Source organism: Podarcis raffonei, chromosome 2 (assembly GCF_027172205.1).
Source record: "Podarcis raffonei isolate rPodRaf1 chromosome 2, rPodRaf1.pri, whole genome shotgun sequence".
In the NCBI taxonomy this organism is placed as follows: Eukaryota; Metazoa; Chordata; class Lepidosauria; order Squamata; family Lacertidae; genus Podarcis; species Podarcis raffonei.
In genome coordinates, this window is record NC_070603.1 from 83333839 (window position 1) to 83357572 (window position 23734).

The 23734-nt window shown below is 40.7% G+C and overlaps 1 protein-coding gene across 10 annotated transcripts in view; it reads right to left on the reverse strand.

The window, feature by feature from the left end:
- Positions 1–23734, reverse strand: part of ERC2 (ELKS/RAB6-interacting/CAST family member 2) — a 527327-nt gene that overhangs the window by 481694 nt on the left and 21899 nt on the right. For all 10 annotated transcript variants that reach the window (XM_053377860.1, XM_053377861.1, XM_053377857.1 and 7 more), the window contains exon 2: positions 21741–22553. In XM_053377860.1, coding sequence (XP_053233835.1) covers positions 21741–22397 — 657 coding nt within the window. In that variant the 5' untranslated portion in view covers positions 22398–22553. The remainder of the gene's footprint in view (positions 1–21740; positions 22554–23734) is intronic.

The window sequence follows — 23734 nt, forward strand, 5'->3', positions numbered from 1 at the left end:
TTTACTGCACCAGATGCTTGTTTAATATGCAGTGCTTATATTATCAGTCATGAAAGGGTAGAAGTAAAAATATATATACTTGTAGTTAATGCACAATGCTGGTGGCTACTCTTAAGGTTTTTTTTAAAAAAAAGTAGGCAAAGCTTTTGTCCTGCCATTTTTTGGACCTTTGGGATGGCTCTTCAAGAGAATATTCTTTAGGGCCAAAACAGAGGTGACACGGGAGATCCAGAATTGAGTCTCTTGACTTTTTCTTAAACTATGAAGTCCTTTCCGGTTGTTCCTATGTGGAGGGGGGTATTCCATGTGGAGGGGGGTATTCCTATTTTGATTCAAACAGTGGCAAAGGGTGAGAGGGTTATTTAATTTTTTTCCCATCTATTCAATCACACATCCATAAGCTGATGTTACTTCCATCTAGGAAACAGATATAGGTACCTGAATCTAGCTCATGTGTTTCTCCAAGCAGTGGAAATACCTATGATAGGCAGGAAGAGGGATGAATGGGCAAAGGGTTATAAGCTCACCCTCTGCGGTACTGCTTCAATCCATATCAGTGCCTTTGTATCTGCCTAAATACATTTCACAAGAGGCAAAATCCATCACTGGATCTACCAACATCATGCTTGCCTTGGCCATAGTACTGTGTCCAATTCTGAAGTGTTAGGCTACAAGTACAATCCCTATTAGGAAAGCAGTTTTACGTCCTTTCTAGTCTCAGAGAACCATTTCCACATCACCTTGCAAACGCTGAATAGTTCAGAGGGGCTGCAGGTGGCAGTGATGGACAACAAAGCTCAAACACTTCTGTCCCTTTAATAAATCCTCTTTGCCATTACAGAGGAATGAGGAAGGCATGTCCCAAGCATCCTTTCTCCCCTACATACTCAAATCCCAACTTTATGATCTCTCCTCATAAAAGCACTTTCCTTGGCTAAGGGAGGTGATAAGTATTGTCATCCTGCATATGTTCTTCTCTTGGCTCACCCCAGAACCCTTCTAAATGGTCACTTTCTTTCCACCATCTGCCATTGCTCCTTGGAATACAGCATAAAAATAGATAGTTCAGACATGCCTTTGTCTTTCTTCACCTGGGGAATCTTCACTGCTCCCCAATAAGCTAAGTCCTTTGCTGGATGCATTCTGCTAAATGTATTCTGCCAAGTAAGTTAGAGAGTTTATCAGTTTAGGACTGGTTTGTACTTAACAGTTTTATTTTCCTGTTGCTGCAGCCCTGCTTCTTGGACTTGCTTTATCTTGAAACCTTAATACAAGGCTTGAATTAGAACTGTAGAGATGACTAAGTATCCTGCAAAGTCAGGATCTGTCTCACCCACTTGCCTAATCATCCATCCATGTCCCCAGCTTTTAAGGAGATGAAGGGTGTGTCTGCAAAAAGAATAATTACTGCTCCATAAATCAGGGCTGGGGAAACGGTGTTTCTCCAGATGTTGTTGGACTCAAAATTCCATCAGCCTCAGTCACATTACCAAATGCTCAGGGATTTATTGATTAATACTAGTACTATTACAATTTATTACCATCCTTTCATTCTAAGGTCCCACGGCTGGTTACAACAATTAAAATACACCATTATCATTTAAATGCAGTGTTGAAGAATGTAAAAACCATTTAAACAACTTAAAATCACAATGCAGGTCATAAATACAGTGGTACCTTCAGGTTACATACGCTTCAGGTTACAGACTCCGCTAACCCAGGAATATTACCTCGGGTTAAGAACTTTGCTTCAGGATGAGAACAGAAATCGTGCTCCGGCGGCACGGCGGCAGCAGGAAGCCCCATTAGCTAAAGTGGTGCTTCAGGTTAAGAACAGTTTCAGGTTAAGAACAAACCTCCAGAACGAATTAAGTACTTAACCCAAGGTACCACTGTATATACATCTCAAGCATCATAAGCCAGAGTGAAAAAGTACATCTTCAGCATTCACCAAAAGCTATATAATGAAGGTGACAAGTGCACTTCAGTGGGAAGTTCCACAACTTAGGTGGTACTACAGAGCATGCCCTTTCTGGGGCCGCCACCCTCTGAGCTTCTGAGAGCAGTTAACAACCAAGAGGGCATCCTTCAGTGATCTTAGCACCTGAGATGGTCTGCTGGGAAAGAAGAGGTCTCTCAGATATTTGGGGTCCAGGTTATTTAGGACTTTAAGCACTCACACGAGTACCTTAAATTATGTATGGAAATGAACTGGCAACCAATACAGTTGTTTTAAAACAGGGGCTATATGAAATCTGAAGAGAACTTCTACCAGCAATCTGGCTGCTGCATTTTGGACCAACTGAAGTTTCTGGGTCGTCTTTTAAACTATTTAAAAAATGAAATCTCCCTTCTGGAGCTTTATAAGGACTTCTAAGCCTTTCCCCACAGTACTGCGACATAACTTTCCATTTACATCCTGAAGCTGCAGCTTCATTTTGCCATTTACTATAAGTTAACACTGAAAATCAGTGGTGACAAGTGCCATATGTAGAACAGAATCCCCACATCCACACTGCCTTTCTTTAACAATTCCATAAGGCAAGTCATCAGGTTCTTTAAGGTTAAAACTACTTTAAGGTGGAATTGGGAGTCAAAAGGAGTATTATACAAATGAACTGCGAACAAAACAAAAGACCCATAAATCAACGTAGTAAATTGCATTGTTAAAACATTATCAACTGCAAGTGATAAAAGATTATCAACTGCAATGAGCATTTTTCCAGCGATGTCTTTTTAAAATATTTGCTAAAAAGCACTGATTTTACATGCAGTGGACAGCCTGAAAGGCAGCTTAAAATAGGACTGAACCTATTAACCATGCTAATTCATCTCTTTTCATAACTCCTTCTACTACACTATCTAAAAGCAAATCTGTTTGTGTTTGCCAAAATGAAATGAGCTATCAAAATGAACACCATGATGGATTAAAGAGCAACTTTAAAAAAAAAAAACTCCTTCCATCGCAATCCATCTTTCAGGTATATAAGCAATGCTGCTTTTAATAACAGTTTCTTATTTAGCACATTCATCTATGAAATGTCGAATACCTAGTTACTGTATTCTCTAGAAATTGCCAGACAGATCTTTGGATTGTTTTACTCACTCAAAGCAAGCAGGACTGGTTCAAAAGGAAGGCATATTTGGGAATCTGCCAAGGGCCTATGCCCCCCAGGCAGACCCACTGACAAGAGCCCCCCAGACCTGTGGCAGAGAGGAGATAGACTCACTGAGGGAAACTCCAGACATGGACACCATCTTGCCCAAGGCCCCTCCAAAACCTGTACCTCAGAGAAATCACGCAATTTTGTTTTAAGAAAATTGTTACCCATTTGAAAGACAGCTGAAGACCTTGTCACTAGCATTCTTTGAGATGCGTAGGGTCACAGTTACAACAATATGCATTGAAGTCAGCAAACGGCAGTGATACGAAGCAGCTGGATTTCAGAAACAGCATAGCTCATGGTACTCAACCCCATTCTCTCTCTCATACAGCAAGAATTATCCTCAATATGAAGACTCCTCAAGATCTGAGGGGAACTGGTTTGCTTGAACTGTGTGTTTTTGGTCTAATGAACGCAGACCTGTCTGTAGCAAAGCACTACACTTTAACTTTCACCCTAAAACCAAGGATGGCAGCCAAGATAATTGTCGCCAATTCCTAACTAGCGGAAACTTGCTCTTGCAGCCACCTTGCTGAACCAATCTAGAAGGCAATGTGGCATTAGGCCTAACACTTATCCCCAAGCGTTTCAGAAGACAAAACATAAACAAAATGGCAGTCAGTTGAAGTTTCAGGCAACCCCCCGCCAAATCTGTATGAAACATGGAATGAACCCTTTGTGCTATCATCTTAACGAACTAAACGACAAATAGTTTGGTGTGCAAACTAGTCTTTAATTGGTTTAGCAGTGCTGTTGAAAGAGTAACATAGCTGTCAACTTTTCCCTTTTCTTGTGAGGAATCCTATTCGGAATAAGGGAATTTCCCTTTAAAAAATTGAAACATTGAAAGCTATGAAGAGTAACCTTATGCTGGGAGGAACTAGGTGTCAGCCATCCTGGCTGGCAACCTGTATACTGCTTAAGTAGGTAGATTTGTATTTAGCAGGTCAAACATTAAAACGATTCAAGCAAATGATCCTCAAAGAGCCTCAAAATCCAGGGAGTTGCCCCGGCCAAAATGTTCTTAGGAAGAAGACTATAATTTACCACCTACTGTACTTTTCATTATCTGGGCTCTCTAGGCATATGAACACATGCTGTACATCAGGGGTGGCCAACTCCCATGACACTGCGATCTACTCACAGAGTTAAAAACTGACAGTGATCTACCTCCTTTTGGGGGGTTCAGGTCAAAGTTGTTGGTCTTTTTTAAGGAAGGGAAACCCTGTTTTGGGGGGTGCAGCTCAAGGTTGTGGACCTTTTTAGGGAGGAGGAAATCTCCATTTTAAACTTACAGTTGACTTAAAAACTGGAAGTGATCTACCCCCTTTTTTGGGGTGCAGGGCAAAAATGTTGAGCTTTATTTTAGAGGAGCCAAAGTTGTTGAGCTTCTTTTGGGGGAGCCAGTGATCTACCACAGACGTCCGGTAATCTACCAGTAGATCATGATCTAACTGTTGGACATGCCTGCTGTACATGAACCTACATGTCAGAGCACTAGTCTATTGTAATCAGCGTTTAATCTGATTGGCAATGGCTCCTCAAGATCTCAGGTACACAGAGGTCTTTCCTAGACCTCTTGCTCCCACTGAAGGTCCTACCAACTGGAGATGCAGGGGAATGATGTTGGGACCTTCTGACTGTGAAACAGGTACTCTGCTACTGAGCAGTGCATGGACCCTCCTCCCTGGACTGCAGCACGACATGTCAGCATTGACAGTGATTCCTTCCTATCAAGCCATACTGTCAAGAGCTACTTCTAAGCTATGCACTTTTCCTCTGAGCTGCTCTGCAGTGCTCTGACAATTTTTAAAACCACATGTACAGCCAGCAATTGCCTTCTCAATTCTGGAGGCATTTCTGGGGCAGCAGAGAATTTCTTAGATTTATAGTCCTAGTTCACACCTGCCCTGCATTATCATGCGTCCTTTTCGGCACTTGTTAACTGTACCTCTCACCTCTCTAATATGAGACTCCATTTCATCTTTAATATCGGGCTCCATTTTCCGAATTAGGCTTTCGCTAGAGAGGGAAAGGAAGAAGAGGTCTGCCCTTTTTCTAAAAATCAAAAGCTGGTACCAGCAACCTCCTCCTTCAAATGGAGCAGAAGCCTAGGTCAACAAGAAGCAAGAGAAGAACATTTCTGGGAACACAGGGAAATCACGGTGGTCAGCTCTGATCCTGACCTAAATGTTCTCACTATAAAGTCTGAAAAGAACCCTGCACAGACAACTCTACACTAGTAACTGTACACACAGCAGGTTGTCTCAGAGTATTTGGGAACTATGATTGCGCAGAGAAGAAAAATCAATAGAATGCATGGGGAGAACACTCTGTCTGTACAGCTGTGTAGTCCTGACAAATCTTGCCCTCAATACAGGGGTGGAGTGTGCCACAGCGATGCCACTCCCCTCCTGCGTGTGTTCCTGGGATGCCTGAAGAATGTGTGGAAAGGGCTAATGAAGTGAATAAACCATTTCGAGGAAACGGCCATGGGTGGGATACTGTGAGATTACCATGGAACTGACAGAAATTTGCTCATGTGTTTCAGGCATGGGAGTTTAAATAGAAGACTCCAAATTCTATACCCATTCCTTTGCAGGCATAGATGGGCTTCTTTCTTTGAAATGAATCAGGCTTCATATAAATGCCAGGGCTCCACACACAGAGGCATATGGATTTGGGTAGTAGAAAACAAAAATGACTGCACAAGGAATCCATATCAATTAATAAACCTGGCTAAAAGGATGCTGTGGTTGGACAGTGTTCTCGAAGCTACAAACATGAGTCTGTCCAAACTGCGGGAGGCAGTGAAAGACAGAGGTGCCTGGCGTGCTCTGGTCCATGGGGTCACGAAGAGTCGGACACGACTAAACGACTAAACAACAACAACAACAAAAGGATGCTGAGCCTTGTCTGTTTCTGTACAATCATTATTCAGCTGTTCCTGCTGCACAGTTCAGCCATTCCCCCTTTTTTCTTTACAAGTGTTGCAATATCACTGGTGTCTAAACTTCTGTCACTCTTTAATGCTGCAACACCTATTTTCTTCATGTAGTAAGTGAGAGGACATCTCTTCCAGTCTTCACCACCTAGTTGACGGCTTGTTTTTTCATCTCACCATTTAGATATAGAAGAAGCCAAACTAAAATTCGATGGGAATTTATTTAATGCTAATGCTGTCGCTTACATAAAAGGAGAGAAAAACCTAACCTCACAACCCCAGACTTTTCACAATTATGGGTTTATAAAAGAACGAGGGTCCTCAGAATGCTATCATTCATGTCATTCAGTCATCAGGTTTTTGTAAGATAAAAGCATAATTACACTAAAAACGTGTCCACTGACTTGGTGAAAATTCATTCTTTGTCAATGTTAACAGGCATTTTAAAGATGCCTTGTTATTTAAAACTGATGCATGGGCCCTGTAGGTTAATGACGGTTAAGCCGACAATGTGTCCTACTTTACTCTGTTTGGCATTGCATTTTCCAATTAGTGCACCCCCGGCTATCCAAATGTACAGTATGAATGTATGACTAGGGTTGTAGTTGCTGGGACCACTAATGCTTGAGAGGGATAGGGAGTATTTGGGGGGCGTGCGTGAATGTGTGCAAGTGTGTGTCAGACCTCACCTGGAGTACTGTGTCCAGTTCTGGGCACCACAGTTCAAGAAGGACACTGACAAACTGGAACGTGTCCAGAGGAGGGCAACCAAAATGGTCAAAGGCCTGGAAACGATGCCTTATGAGGAACGGCTAAGGGAGCTGGGCATGTTTAGCCTGGAGAAGAGGAGGTTATGGGTGATATGATAGCCATGTTCAAATATATAAAAGGATGTCACATAGAGGAGGGAGAAAGGTTGTTTTCTGCTGTTCCAGAGAAGCGGACACGGAGCAATGGATCCAAACTACAAGAAAGAAGATTCCACCTAAACATTAGGAAGAACTTCCTGACAGTAAGAGCTGTTCGACAGTGGAATTTCCTGCCAAGGAGTGTGGTGGAGTCTCCTTCTTTGGAGGTCTTTAAGCAGAGGCTTGACAACCATATGTCAGGAGTGCTCTGATGGTGTTTCCTGCTTGGCAGGGGGTTGGACTCGATGGCCCTTGTGGTCTCTTCCAACTCTATGATTCTATGATTCTATGATTCTAAGTATAGGTTGATTTCTGTACAGGCAGTGTACATTCTGCATGCGTTCAACTGGCATGCAACCGCCAACATGTGTGCTGTTTTCAGCCCCTGAACAGGGCGGGGATGAACAGGGCAAGCTTACACGTGCTCTGCCAACAGATACAATGACCCAGAATGCAACCCCTGCACAAACAGGGAGTTGCCTGTACTGCAGTGTTAGTGGATGTGGAATTTGTGAGAGTGGAATCTTATTTTACGGATATCGATGTTTTACCTGTTTGATATACTGTATTATTTAATCGTGTTGAATTCCTTTGTAGACCTTTTGCAATCTCTTATGAAAACCAGTATGCAAAGACTTGAAACAAAAAAGTAAGCAAACAGTGTGCAGGGCTGGTGCCTCTGAGCATACAACTGTATGTGTGAAGGCTTCCTCTTTCCGCCTGCAGACTAAGGGCTCGTCCACACTTTGCTTGTTCTGTGCCTAAAAAGAATGGACCCAAGAGGTCTTCTGCTTGTCCCGGGGTTTCCAGGCATGGGTTCAAGTGGTTTTCCGTTTGCCCTGCCACTTTCCCTGGGAGAACTTGCTCTTTACCACTGAATCAAAGCAAATGTTGATCCATGAAAAGCACAAATGATATTTGCTCAGATTCAATGGTAAATAGTGGGTTTCCCTGGGAGAAACAAGTGGCGAAAGCAGAAGTGTGGACAAGCCCTTAATGCTGTACAATTGAACAACAGGGGGTGGAGCTAGCCAGCCACACAATTTCAGGGTAGGACCCTGTTTCCTCCTAACACATTTGTCCAGTACATGAAGATTACATCTGATAGGGCTTTATATAATCATTTATATTGAGCCTAGTTGTTTTGGTATAGACTGCTATAAGGTCAGTTTCTTATAACACTGTTTATTGAATTTTAATTCAGATATTTATTTTACAGTGAAGAAGAGGTTTTTCCTTCCTTCAAAGGATCTTTTTTGAACAGAAAGCAGGAGTTTGATATTTATTTACACAATCACTTTGATCAGAGCAAGAGGCATTTTATTATCTTCTTCTGCACCACTGGTGGATCTCTTTCCTCTTTTACTACTACTTATTGCGGGTGGCGTTGTGGGTTAAACCACAGAGCCTAGGACTTGCCGATCAGAAGGTTGGCGGTTCGAATCCCCGCGACGGGGTGAGCTCCCACTGCTCGGTCCCTGCTCCTGCCAACCTAACAGTTCGAAAGCACGTCAAAGTGCTTAGTCATGCTGGCCACATGACCTGGAAGCTGTACGCCGGCTCCCTCGGCCAATAAAGCGAGATGAGTGCCACAACCCCAGAGTCGGCCACGACTGGACCTAATGGTCAGGGGTCCCTTTACCTTTAACTATTACTACTTACTACCTAAATAGTAACTAATGCTGCCTTTTTGGATCTTCCACCAAGGTTCATCCATCTTTTCTCAACAGATGAGACTTTCTTGGAGGGTGGGGTGTAGGAAGGGGGTAATGTTGGTTGGGAGGATTGTTATTTCATGTTATTTGGAAAAATCAATACAAAAAGCAGGTTAGACTTTCCAGTTCACATCAGAACACAATTCAGGTCATTTTTAGTATTGCACAATGAATAATAGATGCCTTTTTAGTATTCTTACCTTTAATCCTATGTAATCAAAAAGGCCACTCTACACTACTGAAGAGCAGATTTTGCTGCTGAATTTTACATTTACTAAATCTTCGGAAATAATCAGAAGATTTCTTATTTCTTATTTCAGTGTGATCAGTCCTCAACAGAAATTCGCTGTTTGTATCAAATTAGCCTTTTAGGTTGTAGATTTATAATGCAAAATAAAGATCTGTCTATTAAAATATATTCAGTGATGTATTTCCTAAAAAATAATTTGAGTGGGCTTGTTTACCAGCTATTACAATCCATACATTCCATTCTGTGTTATCAAGGGCAGCGTTCTCGCCCAAGGCCTGTTTAGTGTTTATTATGGATGGGTAAGCAGACAGCAAAGGGAACCCTGGGTTGTATTTTTATTTACAAGTACAATTTGAAATATATTATTTGGTCTATCATTTCTATGCATGCCTACCTCTTTAATCAAATGACGCAATTTTAAAAAGATTAAAAAGAAAAGTAATATAGACATAATAGTAGCATCCCTATAGCTGCATAACAAATGACAAGCAAGTAATGCAAGTATAGAAAATTAGCATTATGACTTGGCAGAGCTATTTATTTTAGTACTAGAATACTGTTATCTTGACAAAACATTCCAACAGGCCAATCTCTTTTAAACAAAAGCAAAGCAGTGGGAGAAGTAACCAGGAAATACTCCTCAGCTGAAGGCAAACAAAAATATTTCTCTTTCCTACTCATATGTCATACTTTCTCCCAAGAATCTTCAGAAATTTTTTGGGAGCTTAAATTCACAATAGTCTCCACCCTGCTTATCTGCTTGACAAGAAGCCAGTAATAGGAAAAGCAGCCACCTGTGGCCATTTTCACAATGCAGCAAAAATCCCATTTAAGCAATGATCTTTTATTTGCATCGTGTGTGAGTGACAATGTGGAAGATTGACCAGGGTCTCCCAACTGCAGTTTTATATTTTATTTTGTTCTGTGAACCACCTTGAGACCTCCGGGTATATGGCAGTATATAAATTCTAATAATAGTAGTAATGATGATGATGATGATGATAATAATAATAATAATAATAATAATAATAATAATAATAATAATAATACAGTGGTACCTCAGGTTACATACGCTTCAGGTTACAGACTCCGCTAACCCAGAAATAGTACTTCAGGTTAAGAACTTTGCTTCAGGATGAGAACAGAAATCGTGCTCTGGCGGTGCGGCGGCAGCAGGAGGCCCCATTAGCTAAAGTGGTGCTTCGGGTTAAGAACAGTTTCAGGTTAAGTACAGACCTCCGGAACGAATTAAGTACGTAACCAGAGGTACCACTGTAATAATAATAATTACTACTACTACGGGTAGATAAAGCAAATTTTTCTGAACAAAAAATAATAGGGACATTTCACTCACACACTAAAGGGCTTACGTTTGCAGAGTCTAAATGGTAATGGACAGTCTTTCTGAGAGTATGCAATTCTGCAGCATCTAGAAAGATCCCATCACACCACTTTTCATTCGCTGCCAGCACATATTGCGTGTTCTTATCTGTCATGTACATACATGTCCACTAGCCTGTACCTGAAGTTGTAACCTGGGAGCTGGGTATGAAAGCCCACCCACATGAAGGCTCCCAGGGAGAGAGGGAAAAATAGTGGAAGTGAACAGCTGGCTTCGCAAATGGTGTAAACAGGAACGGTTTGGATTCTTAGATCACGGACTGCAGTTTCTTGAAGATGGACTTCTGGCAAGCGATGGGCTGCACCTCACAACAGTTGGGAGGAATGATTCTTTTACAGACAACCCTAAAAACAGAATGACTTAAACCAATATCAACTTGTTTATTGGCAAGTTTTTAAGTTAATGAGTTTCTAAGAACAATCCAAACACTGGACGGCATCCAAAGGCTTCACAAAGTTCCTCTGCCCAATTTCCAGTTATTTCCTCTGCCCATTGGTGCTTCTCACCCAGAGAGGTTTGGGGAATGGTCAAACAGTAAGGGGAGAAGGAAAACAGCTTACACAAGTGGCCTTGCACTAAATTTTGGGGTAAATGGTTTCTATCAAGTTATTAAGTAGTATTTAGTCCAGACTACTGTTTAAGAAATCAACAGTACTTTGTATTTGTAATCAAATATAACAGGCCCCAATTCAATCTGAGCAGTGCATACTTAAGCCCATTGATTTTAGTGGGTTTAAGCATGTTTAAGTCTGCATTGGATTTTGGAATTTTAGGTTAACACATTTGTTTCTTCGCAGGCATATAGAAAGCGAAAAAGCTAATAAGTTATCCAACAGGAATCATAGAATCATAGAATCATAGAGTTGGAAAAGACCACAAGGGCCATCGAGTCCAACTCCCTGCCAAGCAGGAAACACCATCAGAGCACTCCTGACATATGGTTGTCAAGCCTCTGCTTAAAGAACTCCAAAGAAGGAGACTCCACCACACTCCTTGGCAGGAAATTCCACTGTCGAACAGCTCTTACTGTCAGGAAGTTCTTCCTAATGTTTAGGTGGAATCTTCTTTCCTGCAGTTTGGATCCATTGCTCCGTGTCCGCTTCTCTGGAGCAGCAGAAAACAATTTTTCTCCCTCCTCTATGTGACATCCTTTTATATATTTGAACATGGCTATCATATCACCCCTTAACCTGCTCTTCTCCAGGCTAAACATGTCCAGCTCCCTTAGCCGTTCCTCATAAGGCATCATTTCCAGACCTTTGACCATTTTGATGAGGGATTTTTTTGCTATGAAACATAACCTTTTAATTTCATTTTTAAGGGGCTGAGAATATACCCTCTCTTCACCACAGTGTGACTCAGAACAGAACACTTAACACTGACACAGTTAAATCCAGGCATTTCTCTCTCTATAAAATAAGAGGGTTTGTTTGTTTGTTTGTTGCCTTAGTGTTTTCCTGAGGCAAAAGTAGTGTCTTCATCTTCACTTTAGGGTGTCTCACCAAGACCAAATTTCTACCCGGAATTATAGAAAACTGTGTAAAACAAGACTACGCCAGATGCTGGGAAGAAATCTGAGACTGAAGTATTCATCCTCCATGCTACAAACCAAACCTTCTAAGAGAGTCTTTTGCTTCTGCTACAGGCAATAAACCTTAGCTGGCCCTACAAATAACATAGCAAGCACGGTGACAAATGTTACAAGAGAAAGCACAACTGATGGAGACTTCTGAGCAAAAACATAGACAGGTCTGATCCAGCAACTGACAGGAATCATGACTATCCCTTCGGCGTTAAGGCAATACACAGTTCTGCAATGAAGCATACCTTTAAACACAAGAGCTGACAGACAAGAGGAGCCCTATTCAAAGAAACACGAGCAGCTGTATTATACAGAGTCAGACTATTGGTCTATCCAGCTCAGTACTGTCTACACTGACTGGCAGCAGCTCTCCGGGGTTTTAGGCAGGGGTTTCTCCAAGCCCTACCTGGAAATGCTGGGGATTGAACATGGAACCTAGTGCATACAAAACAGAGGCCCTGCTACCAAACCATGGCCCTTCCCCTAAGTCTTATTCCTCAACAACTCTAAGGACAAAATATAAGAAAACTTGTTCACTGTGATGATCTGGCTAATTCTCACTCTTTGAGCAGTTTGCTTCTCAAGTCAGGAACTCATGTCAATTATTTCAAAACAAGTTGAGATGTAGAATATAAAAATATAGAACTATAAGTTACACAAACATTTGATACAACAGACAACCATTCACATATAACAAGCAACTTGTTTCAACTATATTTGGTCTACCTCAGTGGTCTTAATAGTCCCCATGTTCAGATAGCACATATAAAACAGTATCGCACCATTCAGCTCGATTTTCTAAATATAACAGACCACCACTAATATATCCAAGGTATCACCACTTGGAATTCAATATAATATCCTCAGCAAGGGATAAGTAACAAACAACTGGAAGCTTTTAAATACCTACGTTCCTGAACTGCAAAGAGATATTATCATGGACAGAAACTCAATATTTTCAAGTTGAGTGTTAATGTGAGAGAAGTATTAGATCCGTCGACTGAATATCATATGGGATACATTTTCAAAACTGTGTGCACAGTCTTACTAATGTTCCACCATAAAGGTTTCTGTACATCAGATACAGCATACACAGTAGAATCCTCTACTGTAAACTAATTGAATAAGGCACTGTCAACTACATGACAGAAAAATTAGGAACACCATTCAGAAAACCAAGGAAGGAGAACTAAAATGAGGGGAAGTGTCTGAAGCAGTAAAAATTTCTGAAGTTATAATGAGATGGGAGCAACTTAATAGTTCTACAGTTTTCTCCCTCTTTTTCAGCAGAGTGGGAGAGGGGAGAGTAATTTTTGTTTTCTTCAAATAGCAGAGCCCCCAGGTGGAAAAGGTAGTGGGTGGGGGATGCTTGCACCTTGAAAAGAATGTGTTATTGTATTATCACACAAAGACCTACAGGGAGGGAATAAAGAGAATTTACCAGTGACAAGAAAGCCTGTTTGATGTATACACTGGAATATTTGGCAGTGAAATATTTCATAAGATTACCCTGAAATTTTAACTTTTCTGTATTCTTATAAAATGAACACTCGCGTTCAGAAAATAATTTAATATAACAGATCCTCATATTTCATCCTAAAAAGATGCCAATCTTTTTAGGTATATTGGGGATCACCAACGTGGTGCATGTGGTGCACAGAACCAATACAGAGGGGAAACAATAAGAGGGTTTTATAAAGGACTTTTTCCGAAGATCCTGGTTGTCAGGATTAGGCCACAGGCAGCAATCAGGCGTGAGTCAGGAGCTGGGAACTGGGAGTCAGGACCAAAGATAGTCAGCATCAGAGGGCACGTCAGGAAGCAGAACTGAAGAACAAGACTAGAAAGACAAGCCATGCCAGACCTCAGGTACTCAAGCAAAGCTCTACTGAAACAAGAAGCCTTCCTATACTCCTACTGGTCCAGGAGAACCCAACAGCCAGCCTAGGAGGAATCAGTTTGGAACATTTTCTGAGAAGCTGTGGTGATGTGGTTTGCCACATGGGACAATAGTCTGCTGTTTTGAACACTAGGTGAAAACAATCTCCGCTGCCTAGACTACAAACAGCATTGAGAACATTCCTAATTGGAGGTTTATACATACCAAAACAGCAGCTAAACTCAGAATACCCATTTTTATCTTCCACCCACCTCTGAACATTTATATTACAGTGATTGAATACCTCAAAAACCAATCTACTCCACATATCTATGAGCACTTCAGCCACAGAACATTATACTTAAATATGCATTTATGAAAGCACCACTACTAACACACAACATCAACTACCACAGTCTCCCCAACACTTGCACTCACTTTTTCCACATTCTGAACACAGACACTAAAACGTAAAATGGATTATGTTACTTACCTAAAATGTCCTCAGTTTCAGTGAATGAAAGTGAATGGAATAAAGAAAATACAATCCAACAGAAAGTTAAAAATGAGCAATTAAGTGCAAAAAAACCTTCGAAAGACAAAAATAAAATTAAAACAATGAGCAGAGAACAGAACATTTGGTGCCAGTCATTCAGTTGTATTTACCTTAACATGAGATTTTAACATGAGAAACAATAATGATTTTTTTTAATCCATAACAATCTCAAACAAGTTCACACAAACAAAATACAAACAAATACATACAGTACTGGATTTATGTAAAGCTGACCAAAGGACTAGAAAACTTGTTTGAAAGAGAAATGTTGAGTTGATGAAACAAAATGGTGTTCCCGCCTTTTCCAGAAAAGGGCAAGAAATGAAAGCTCCTGGGCCTGTCACCTCTATGGACTCCTCCTGTGCCTGCCCAGAAAATCGGGGCAGAATCCAGGTACCCCCTACACTTTTCCTTCCCCAGACATCAGGGAAGAGGAGAGAAACATGAAGAGAATGAAGTAGAAATGAAGAGGTGGGGAGGGGAGCAGCCAACAGGAAAACACAGTGAAAAAACTCATTCAGAAAGGCGATCTAGCAAACAGGATGAAGGAGAGGACTAGACGAAGGGAAAATCCACACAAAACAAGCACTCAAGCAAGTCTTTCTCTCAGACACACAGAGAGACATGAAGACCCTTCCCTTGCCGCAGGCAGGGGCGGATTGGAGAGATGGATGACTCCTCGCCTCTGGAGAGGATGTTGCAATCAGGAATGTCATCCCCATCCCTCTGGTAAACAGAGCATACAACATAAAAATGGACCCTGTACTCCTCTTCCGTATTACAAGGAAACACTAGATGATTGCATAATCCTAAAATATCAGGGTTGTATTAATTAAACTAACTTTTCTTTAGAGTAGACCTACTGAAATTAATAGACCCAAGTTAGTCATGGTCCTTAATTTCAATGGGTCTACACTGAGTAAAAGTTTAAAACAACCCTCACTATGTTCCTAAGGCTGCATATCTAAACACGCATACTAGGGAATAACTTGCTTCTGAGTAAACCTGCAGAGGATTATGGTGCATATGACTTGCACTGTGATCCTATACATGTCTACTCAAAAGAAAAAGGTGTAATATTAAGTTGCATAGGAGTGCAAACTCCGGTGTATCATTATGGTTGCAAACCTAAACTCAATTGGGAGTAAGTGCCATACGTTAAGAATTACATTTGGGTAAACTTGCACAAGAGCATGGTGAAAGCAAAGAATTCTCATCTTAATTTTGTAACAAACAACATTTTCTGTACTATTGTGCTACATATCTTCATGAATTGGATATGGTGTTTGTTGTTTAGCCGGATTTGCATCCATTATTTTACAGATCAAACGTTCCATGTGTAATTTATTGCTATTCCTTCATCAGTGATCTGTCAAACTGAAGAAGCACTGTTACCATTGAAGCTATAAATATTACACATGACTTGATATTTTTTCTCACTTATCTTTTATTAATCACAGAACAAATGACATCATACAAGAAAATTAAAAATAAAAGGTAAAATAATCTGCAATGTGACAAATTAGATAGATAAACTATGTCAAGAAAGAAAGAAAGAAAGAAATCACCTGTAAAGCCAACAGTTACATTACTTAACGAAAATTATGTTTCCACAGACAGTAATCCAGTCAATTTTACCCTGGATTTTTTTTTTGTCCTGACCTATAACAGTATTTTGCATGTCTTATAATAAATAATGTGAGGTGTTCATGTAATGAAGCAGTACAATATTTTTTAAAGTGATGCATAGTATTGCACTCATTAATTCGTGTGTCTAGATATACTTTTAATCTTCCTTTCAGTTGGGTTGCCAACTGGCCAGAATTTTAGCTTCATGGCTGGTTGCCAGAACTGGAAGACGCAAAACTAGAAAACCAGCTAAGCTATTTTATTGTTGGTTAGTGCAAATGCTTTGCTCTCTGGGTACAAATCCAAATGCACATACACATACTGTGCTGCCAATGTGGAAATTCTCTCCGTAGTAAGAGTGGTGACTGCTGTTTTTCAAGCCGCAAACAGATGAACCATGTATCACAGGCCACGGTCTCCCACTCAGTCTGGCAACTTCCAGCCACCTCATCCAAAAACAGTGGGCTGCTGGCACTGCAGACAGCCAAGCCGAGGGTGAAACACATGATACCAGATTCCACAAAAGGCCAGGCTGTTCCCTTCATAAAGGAGAGTCAGGCTTCATATATTCAAAAGCAATCACTCTGGTGCACCAGAATTTAGGAAAACAAAAGTTGGCAACCCAAACTCTGACAATATCAGAATTTTCTCTATAATCCTAGCAGGAAGCTTCACGCGTTATATCTCTTCCAGTGAATGATGTCCAAGAACAATGAACAAATGCAGAGGGCAAATATTCATACCATCTGCGCATGAGACCTTAGAACGTTTTAAAACTTGTATATTTCTTTTTCTTTAATTTTGCATTCAAATGTGGACTCAGGAATCCAGAATGTCAATAATCCTAACCATTCCCATACGAAAAGGTGTGCTGTGAGCAAGCAAGAACTATATTCGTCCCAGGGACCTCTGAAGTCTTCAACTAGGGATAGACCAGGCATGGCTCCCAAGATGTATCCGGTTCACAACTAAGGATGACCATAGGCCAGACTTACTGGGACTGAAGAGTGCGGGAAGTCCGACTACATCTGGAGGGCCACAGAGGGCCTTGGGGATTAACCACTCTATTACTTACACAGTGATGGAGCAACAACTCATATCAAGAGCTTAAACCAATTCACTATGCTACCTGTCTGCTCTAAGGCCTCTGGCATGGGTGTCTTAATTAAGAAAACACAGAAGATGACTTTTCTGCCATGGTTGACAGATCTTTAATGTCACAGAGCCTTTTCCAAGTATATATATATATTTTTTAAAAAACCCTTTGTGAAGGTAGGTGCTTACAACAGCAGCATTTACAACACATCCAATCCCCTGCCCTCCCTGCTACCTCATCAGATCAGAAATGAATACATCTTTGAATGGGAAAGAATGCAGAAACAAGTATATTTTGCCAGTAAGTGGAAATGGAAGATAGGGACTGAATATTGGAGATATATGGCAGGGCACAATATGATTCCAATCCAGGAGTTTAACTAGTTTGAAAAGATACCAATTGCAATAGAAATTTCAAGATATCTTGGCTGAAGGGCTTTCGAGACAAGGGTTTCTTTGTGCAATAAACTCACACTTGTAACTCAGTTATTGAAGGAGAATCCTATTCTCTATCCGAGTTGTTGAGTGGAACTATGTTAATATTCCTCTTCTATTAAAACTGCATTTTCTGAAAGCACTAATATCACTAATCTTGTTACTTTGAAAATACCATGCCCCCATTTTACACACAGAGAGATGCATACCTCTCTCTAGCATGCCAGATACAATGGGGAATGGTGCGTGTAATGTTATTGCATTTACTACTGTGGACATCTACTGCATCCCCTGTGGTATCAATGGTGATAAGTGTCAGCACCCTTCCCATCTTTGGGGTAATATTCAAAATAAGAACAGTGACCCTTCACAACAACAGTTTAGTGCTTATAACAGAATCAACTTGGCATTAGCAAAACCATGCCCTCTTTCCCCTCAATGATCTGTGGGAGTGGCCTGCAGGCCACTGGTTGCCCACCTCTGAATTTGAAAGAGAAGAACAGGGTATGTTTCTTGGAGAGTAAACGTATTGACTGGAGAATGTGTATAAGGCCCAAGGAATGTACAAAATGCAACTGAGATAATACACATTTCCAAAGGCCTAATGAGATTATTGGTTGGGAAATGTGCATAATGGCCTCTTCATGGGCAGATTATGTGCACATTCTCCATGACACATGGTGGATGTACACAATAGCTGCAGGGGGAGGAACATTCCCTGGAAATTGCGTCCCCCAATTTCACCAGCAGGAGAATCCCATGAGTGGAGTTCTCATGGAAATGATAGCCACGCATTATAATATATTTATCCATCTTGTGCTAAACTCAGGAGAAAGGCAGTTTCAAGCCCCGCCCCCCAAAGCAAGAGGCAGATAATGTTTTAAAAGCTACCTGTGCCCAAGCAAGATGGATATCTGAAGCATGCATGCTTTTATTTTGCTAATCTGTTGCAGCAAAACCCAGGGAAGTCTTATGGCACTTTAAAAACTAACTAACATGTTGTGGCACAAGCTTTCACTTTACTTCAAGTTCACTTCATCCGATGCATGAAGTATAATCCTCGGGTGGAAAGGGGTAAAGGAGGAAAAGGGGGGAGTTATTTGGCAATACTTACAGATGCCCACACCCAACCTAAGACAGTTAGGTGGCTGCATACCAGCAATACAGACACAGGGGCCAGACCCTACAACAAACATAAATGCCAACTCTCTCCTTATTAAAGGAATACTTTTACAGGGCCCAATAATGCGAGCTGCAACATCAGGGGATCATTCATCTGCTTCTCTTCCAATGCAATATATTCTCATCTGCCAGAAATGCCTTCCTGCATTCTGCAAAGGACAAAGTGCCCGGTTCCTATGTTAAAGAATAAATTAAACTAAGTACGACGTAAAAAAAAAAAAAAAGCAATATTCAGAAACAAGTAGGAGAACACTTCAACCAACCAGGACATGATCAATGACCATAAGGTGGCAATCCTTGAACAAACAAAGTTCAAAAGGAAACACCAGTGTAAAAGAGCTGCCTTACTACTCCTCTTCACAGTGGTTTCCTGTCCCACTATGGGGGTTAATTTATTCTGCAATGCTAAGATATGTCTGCTATCACTAATTAGTGCAGTTGTGTCAGGTCATCATGCTTATTTTGCATACAGTTAAGCTCCAATTTGCATTTCAGCCTCATTAACTCCAAGTTTTACATTCTTTTCCCTTTACATCCACTTGCCAAAGGATTCGTGCATCTGATAAAGGAAAGAGACTCCTAGGCCATGAAAGCTTATGCCCCAATAAATTTGTCAGAGGTTAGTTTCTAAGGTGCTGACGACTTTTCCAGAGAAATCCTAACACACATTTACATTCAGGAGTGGGGGCGGGGGGAGATATCACAGACATCCACTTGCAGAGGGACTGCCATGTCCATTGCCCTGCTCTTTCACTTTGGGCAGCGAGGGAGATGTGGGGGACACAGTTTTTTTCTTCTTTCCTCCCACTGGAATTGTCCACACTGGCATAGTCATGTTGTTTCGTGGACATGTCATGGAAACAAAAGGGCTTTGGATGTGGCATAGCCACACAGGCAGACATGCCCCAATTTTTCCCTCTCTGCCAGATGTTCATCACTGGAAGAACATCTATAGTGCTAGAGCTTCCCATGGCATACTGGAGGACCTCTGGCAGCATGAAGAGTCATTCAGCCAGTGTGACTCCATTTCCACCTGCAGAGCAACACACATGCTGCCCAAGGCTCCTCAGCTAACTTTACAATAGTTTTAGGGTTGCACAATTATGTTATTTGTTTACTACTCTTTAGATATGTTTAGATATGTTTTGCATGCATACCATTTAACATATCTCAGTCAACTAGTATTTCTATACTTTCCTCCATCTCCACATAAACAGGATTTTAAAAAAAACATTATTTGTACTTTCTTCAGTTATAAAAAGAGGATGTGATTGCTTGAAATAAAGAAAGCATTAACTGGACAATATATTACAAAGAAGAAACTAGAGCATCACAAAAAATATATATTCTGGGTTGTATCCAACCATATTCTCCTCAAAGTAGACACACTGAAATTAATACTTGTAAGATAAGTCATTTTAATGTGTCTACTATGAATATAACTAACACCAGACACAACCCTTAATGTTGAATTTCTTTAAATAAATTATCTTGTGAATATCAGCCATTTGCATGCAAAACACCATGTATAACTGAAGAAAACTGCTACAGTGGTTTGGGGCTAACTCTGCGTCTTCCTAATTTGTAAAATGCAACCAATTACATCATCGTGCAAAAATACCTTTTAATATCAGCAACATTTTCTCCTCCAAAACTGAACTGGTTTACCTACCCACAAGTGAACTTATCAAACATCTTTTGAAACAAATTTGAAGCAATACACATTTTCTATATTTATTGCAAATTAGTTAGAGAATCTAAAATAATACATTGGGGAGGGGGAAATCTATGTCATCTTAAATTAACTGGAAAGGAGAAATCAACTACCCAAACAATAATTTCATGTTTCTTCTCACATCAGCATTTTCAGTATATGTGATTTAAAAAGAAAAATCACTCATAAATTATTATAACCCCCAACTGTAGCCTTAGAGGTTAATTTGGGAAACTGCTTTAGTTTCTTAGCCAGCCATGCTGGAGAGGTAGCAGGAATGGAGGCAGGGACAGCAAGCGAAAAGGTTCCCATAGCACCAGCCTAAATTCCTCCAGTCATCCACTAGTTAGTTTACTTCCTAAATGCACAATGCCATGGAAAGAGACACATGCCCTATGAAAGCTTGGTAAAACGCTAGAATCATTGGAATAACAGCATTCATGTGTAACAAAGTGTGTGTGTACTTTCAGTTCATAAGGTATCAATGTGAAGCAAGGAAATTTGACAATGCCACCACCAGTATTCACCAATCTAAAGTGTCATGTGAAATATCTGTCCCGTATCCTGTCCCAACATCATCATCATCAGCCGCCCTCTATGGTCACGAAAATATCCAACTGCAGGCAATATGATTCCCTCAAGCTTCATTTTCTCTTCCCTCTATGAGGAATCTTAGGTGATTGCTTCATGAATTTTTAGTTTCCAGTTCTGATTATTTCAAATACCAGACACTTTTCCTTACAAGAGAGCACTTATTAACCCCCTTCAGAACCTAGTGAGAGATATTGACTTCTCTGCAAAGGGAAATATGAATCACCAATTATCTTACATGAGGAAATCAATAGCTGGCATTTAATAGTGCTGGGGCCAACTTGAGGTCCAGCAACATGTCTGAGTACCTTAAAAATCAGAATGATGTTTATTAGTTGCTCTTCTTCGAAATCTGCTTTATTATTTTAAGGAATGTCTTTAAGGAACATTACTGTTACACATTAGTTCTAATGGAATTATTTTTGCAGTTGGCCCAGAATGTTCGGGGTGGGGTGGGGTGGGGGTAATAACAGAGAAAGCACAAAAACATAAGGATATAATAGTTGGTTTACTGCACCACCAGACATTTTGGACTAAGAGTCCTATCAGGCCTAGCCAGCATGTCCATAATGGCTGTGGCTGATGCAAGTTGTAGTCCAAAATATCAGGAGACCACCAGATTGGAGAAGACCACCATAAGCAAAGCATCAGTTGCCTTTTCCGCATACCATTATTTTCATTTGCAATTGCTTACCTGGTTCTCCTCATGAGAAACCCTCATCTGCTCTTTCAGAACGGACATTCTGGCCGCTTCTTCTTTCCGCAGCACTCTTTCCTTTTTGAGCTCAGGGCTCCAGAAGGTCTTGATGCTATTCATGGAAGAGCCAAGCTTGCTATCTTTGATGTCCAGTTCTTTCCTCAGCAAGTCATTCTCTCTCTGTAACTCCTTAAGCTGAGCTTGTAGATCTAGCATGGTGCTATCCCTTACCTGTCTCAACATAGAAGGGATCTGGTGGTGGTGGTGATGTGCAGAAGTGGTCAGCCCCCCATGCTGATCAGTGTAAGAAAGGAGGTCGGAGTGGGAAAGGCCAGCGGAAGCAATATTAGGACTGCTCCCCATAGCTGTCACTCGACCACCGTACACAGCTCGATTTGTAGCCCTTCCAAGAGTCATTGTGCCCTTGGGGAAAGTAGTGGATGCCACACCTTCATGGTCACTCAGGTACATTGGTCCGGATGTTGCATAGGCAGCATTAAGTGACTGGATATTCTCCATTGATAACGTCTTACCTGTCCCTCCACCTCCTCCACTACTTGTTCGCCTATGGCCCAGCCGAGGAGATCTTGGCAAGCGAGGGGATCTGGCAGGACTGCCTTCCAAGTTACTGATTGTTCTTGCACTTCCATACATTTTTATTTTAATGTGAGGTACTACTTAATACGAAATTAATCACACTTAAGTGGGTTATTCAACCTCTATTTCCAGTTGCTATTGTTGGCAAGCTGCTTCACAGCATTCTTCCAAAAGGCAACGAATTCCTTAAAATGACTTCTCCAGGCTGAAGATCTGAAAATAAAAATATAATTAGAGATTACTAAAAGTTACTCGACAATGCCAAAACCTGGAAGCACAGGTTCATTTTAACTGTGGGTTTATGAAATTACAATAGTGCACTATCCTTCTGAGCACATTTTCAAACTAAGAAGAATTCTGTATGTTATAGTTACTTTTATTGCCAAAGGGCTTTTTGTGTAAGAATGCCATACACGAATACACAGCTAAGGCAGATGGACTCTGACATTGCTAGAACATACACTAGATTCCATGATTAACTCTGTGCCTCAAATGGAATTTATTTAAAAAAGACAGAAGGGGGAAATAAAGAATTACCAAATATTTTTAAAAGGATTGTGCCTAGAAATCACCATACTGCGAGTGCATTTGCCATGGAAAAACATTATTCATAATAATTTGCTACCAAGTCAAAATCAAGATGTTAATGTTATTATATAATAATTTATAACAATAATTTATTATTTATACCCCACCCATCTGGCTGGGTTTCTCAAGACCAGTTTACTAGAAGAATCACCTTACTCCACATGGGCCCAGTTGGCCACTTCAATCTGCAGAACTGGCACTTTTATTTACAAGGGCTACATAATGCCCGTTCAACACTGCTTCTTTTTTTTATACTATGTGTGAATGTGGTTTGCTCTTATAACTTCTGAGGTATTTACAGTCCAGTCTTCTTCCCTCTTTAACAGCAGGCACTATTCTGGCTCTTCCCTAGCCTTCTTGGACTGTGCTAATTCTCAAACATTCTCAAAGTTGTAAGGTATGTACACAGTGAGTGTGGAAGTAAAATATCAGACCAATGCGCTTGCCCTTATAATAAGCAGAAGCTTAAATATGAACTGGCTCTATTTCTTGAATAAAAGAGAGCATAAATAGACTGCATGCTCAAGGTCTATTCACACACATTACATGAGGTAAACTTTGGCTGTCATGTACAGTGATAGAGTGCATAGAACTCCAATGCTCTCTTCTGTATCACACAACACTTACTGCCTACACCACCTGTGCAATCTAGCCTGTAAGTGATTGTGATATTAGCTTAGCTAGATCCTTCAAGAAATTCAGGTCAGTATCTTTATGACCTTCCAATTTGAATTAGTTAAAACATTTTAAAGCACTCTTTGAGATGTTCTTTCTCCTTCTTACACCATCACCTGTGCTGTTCTCCT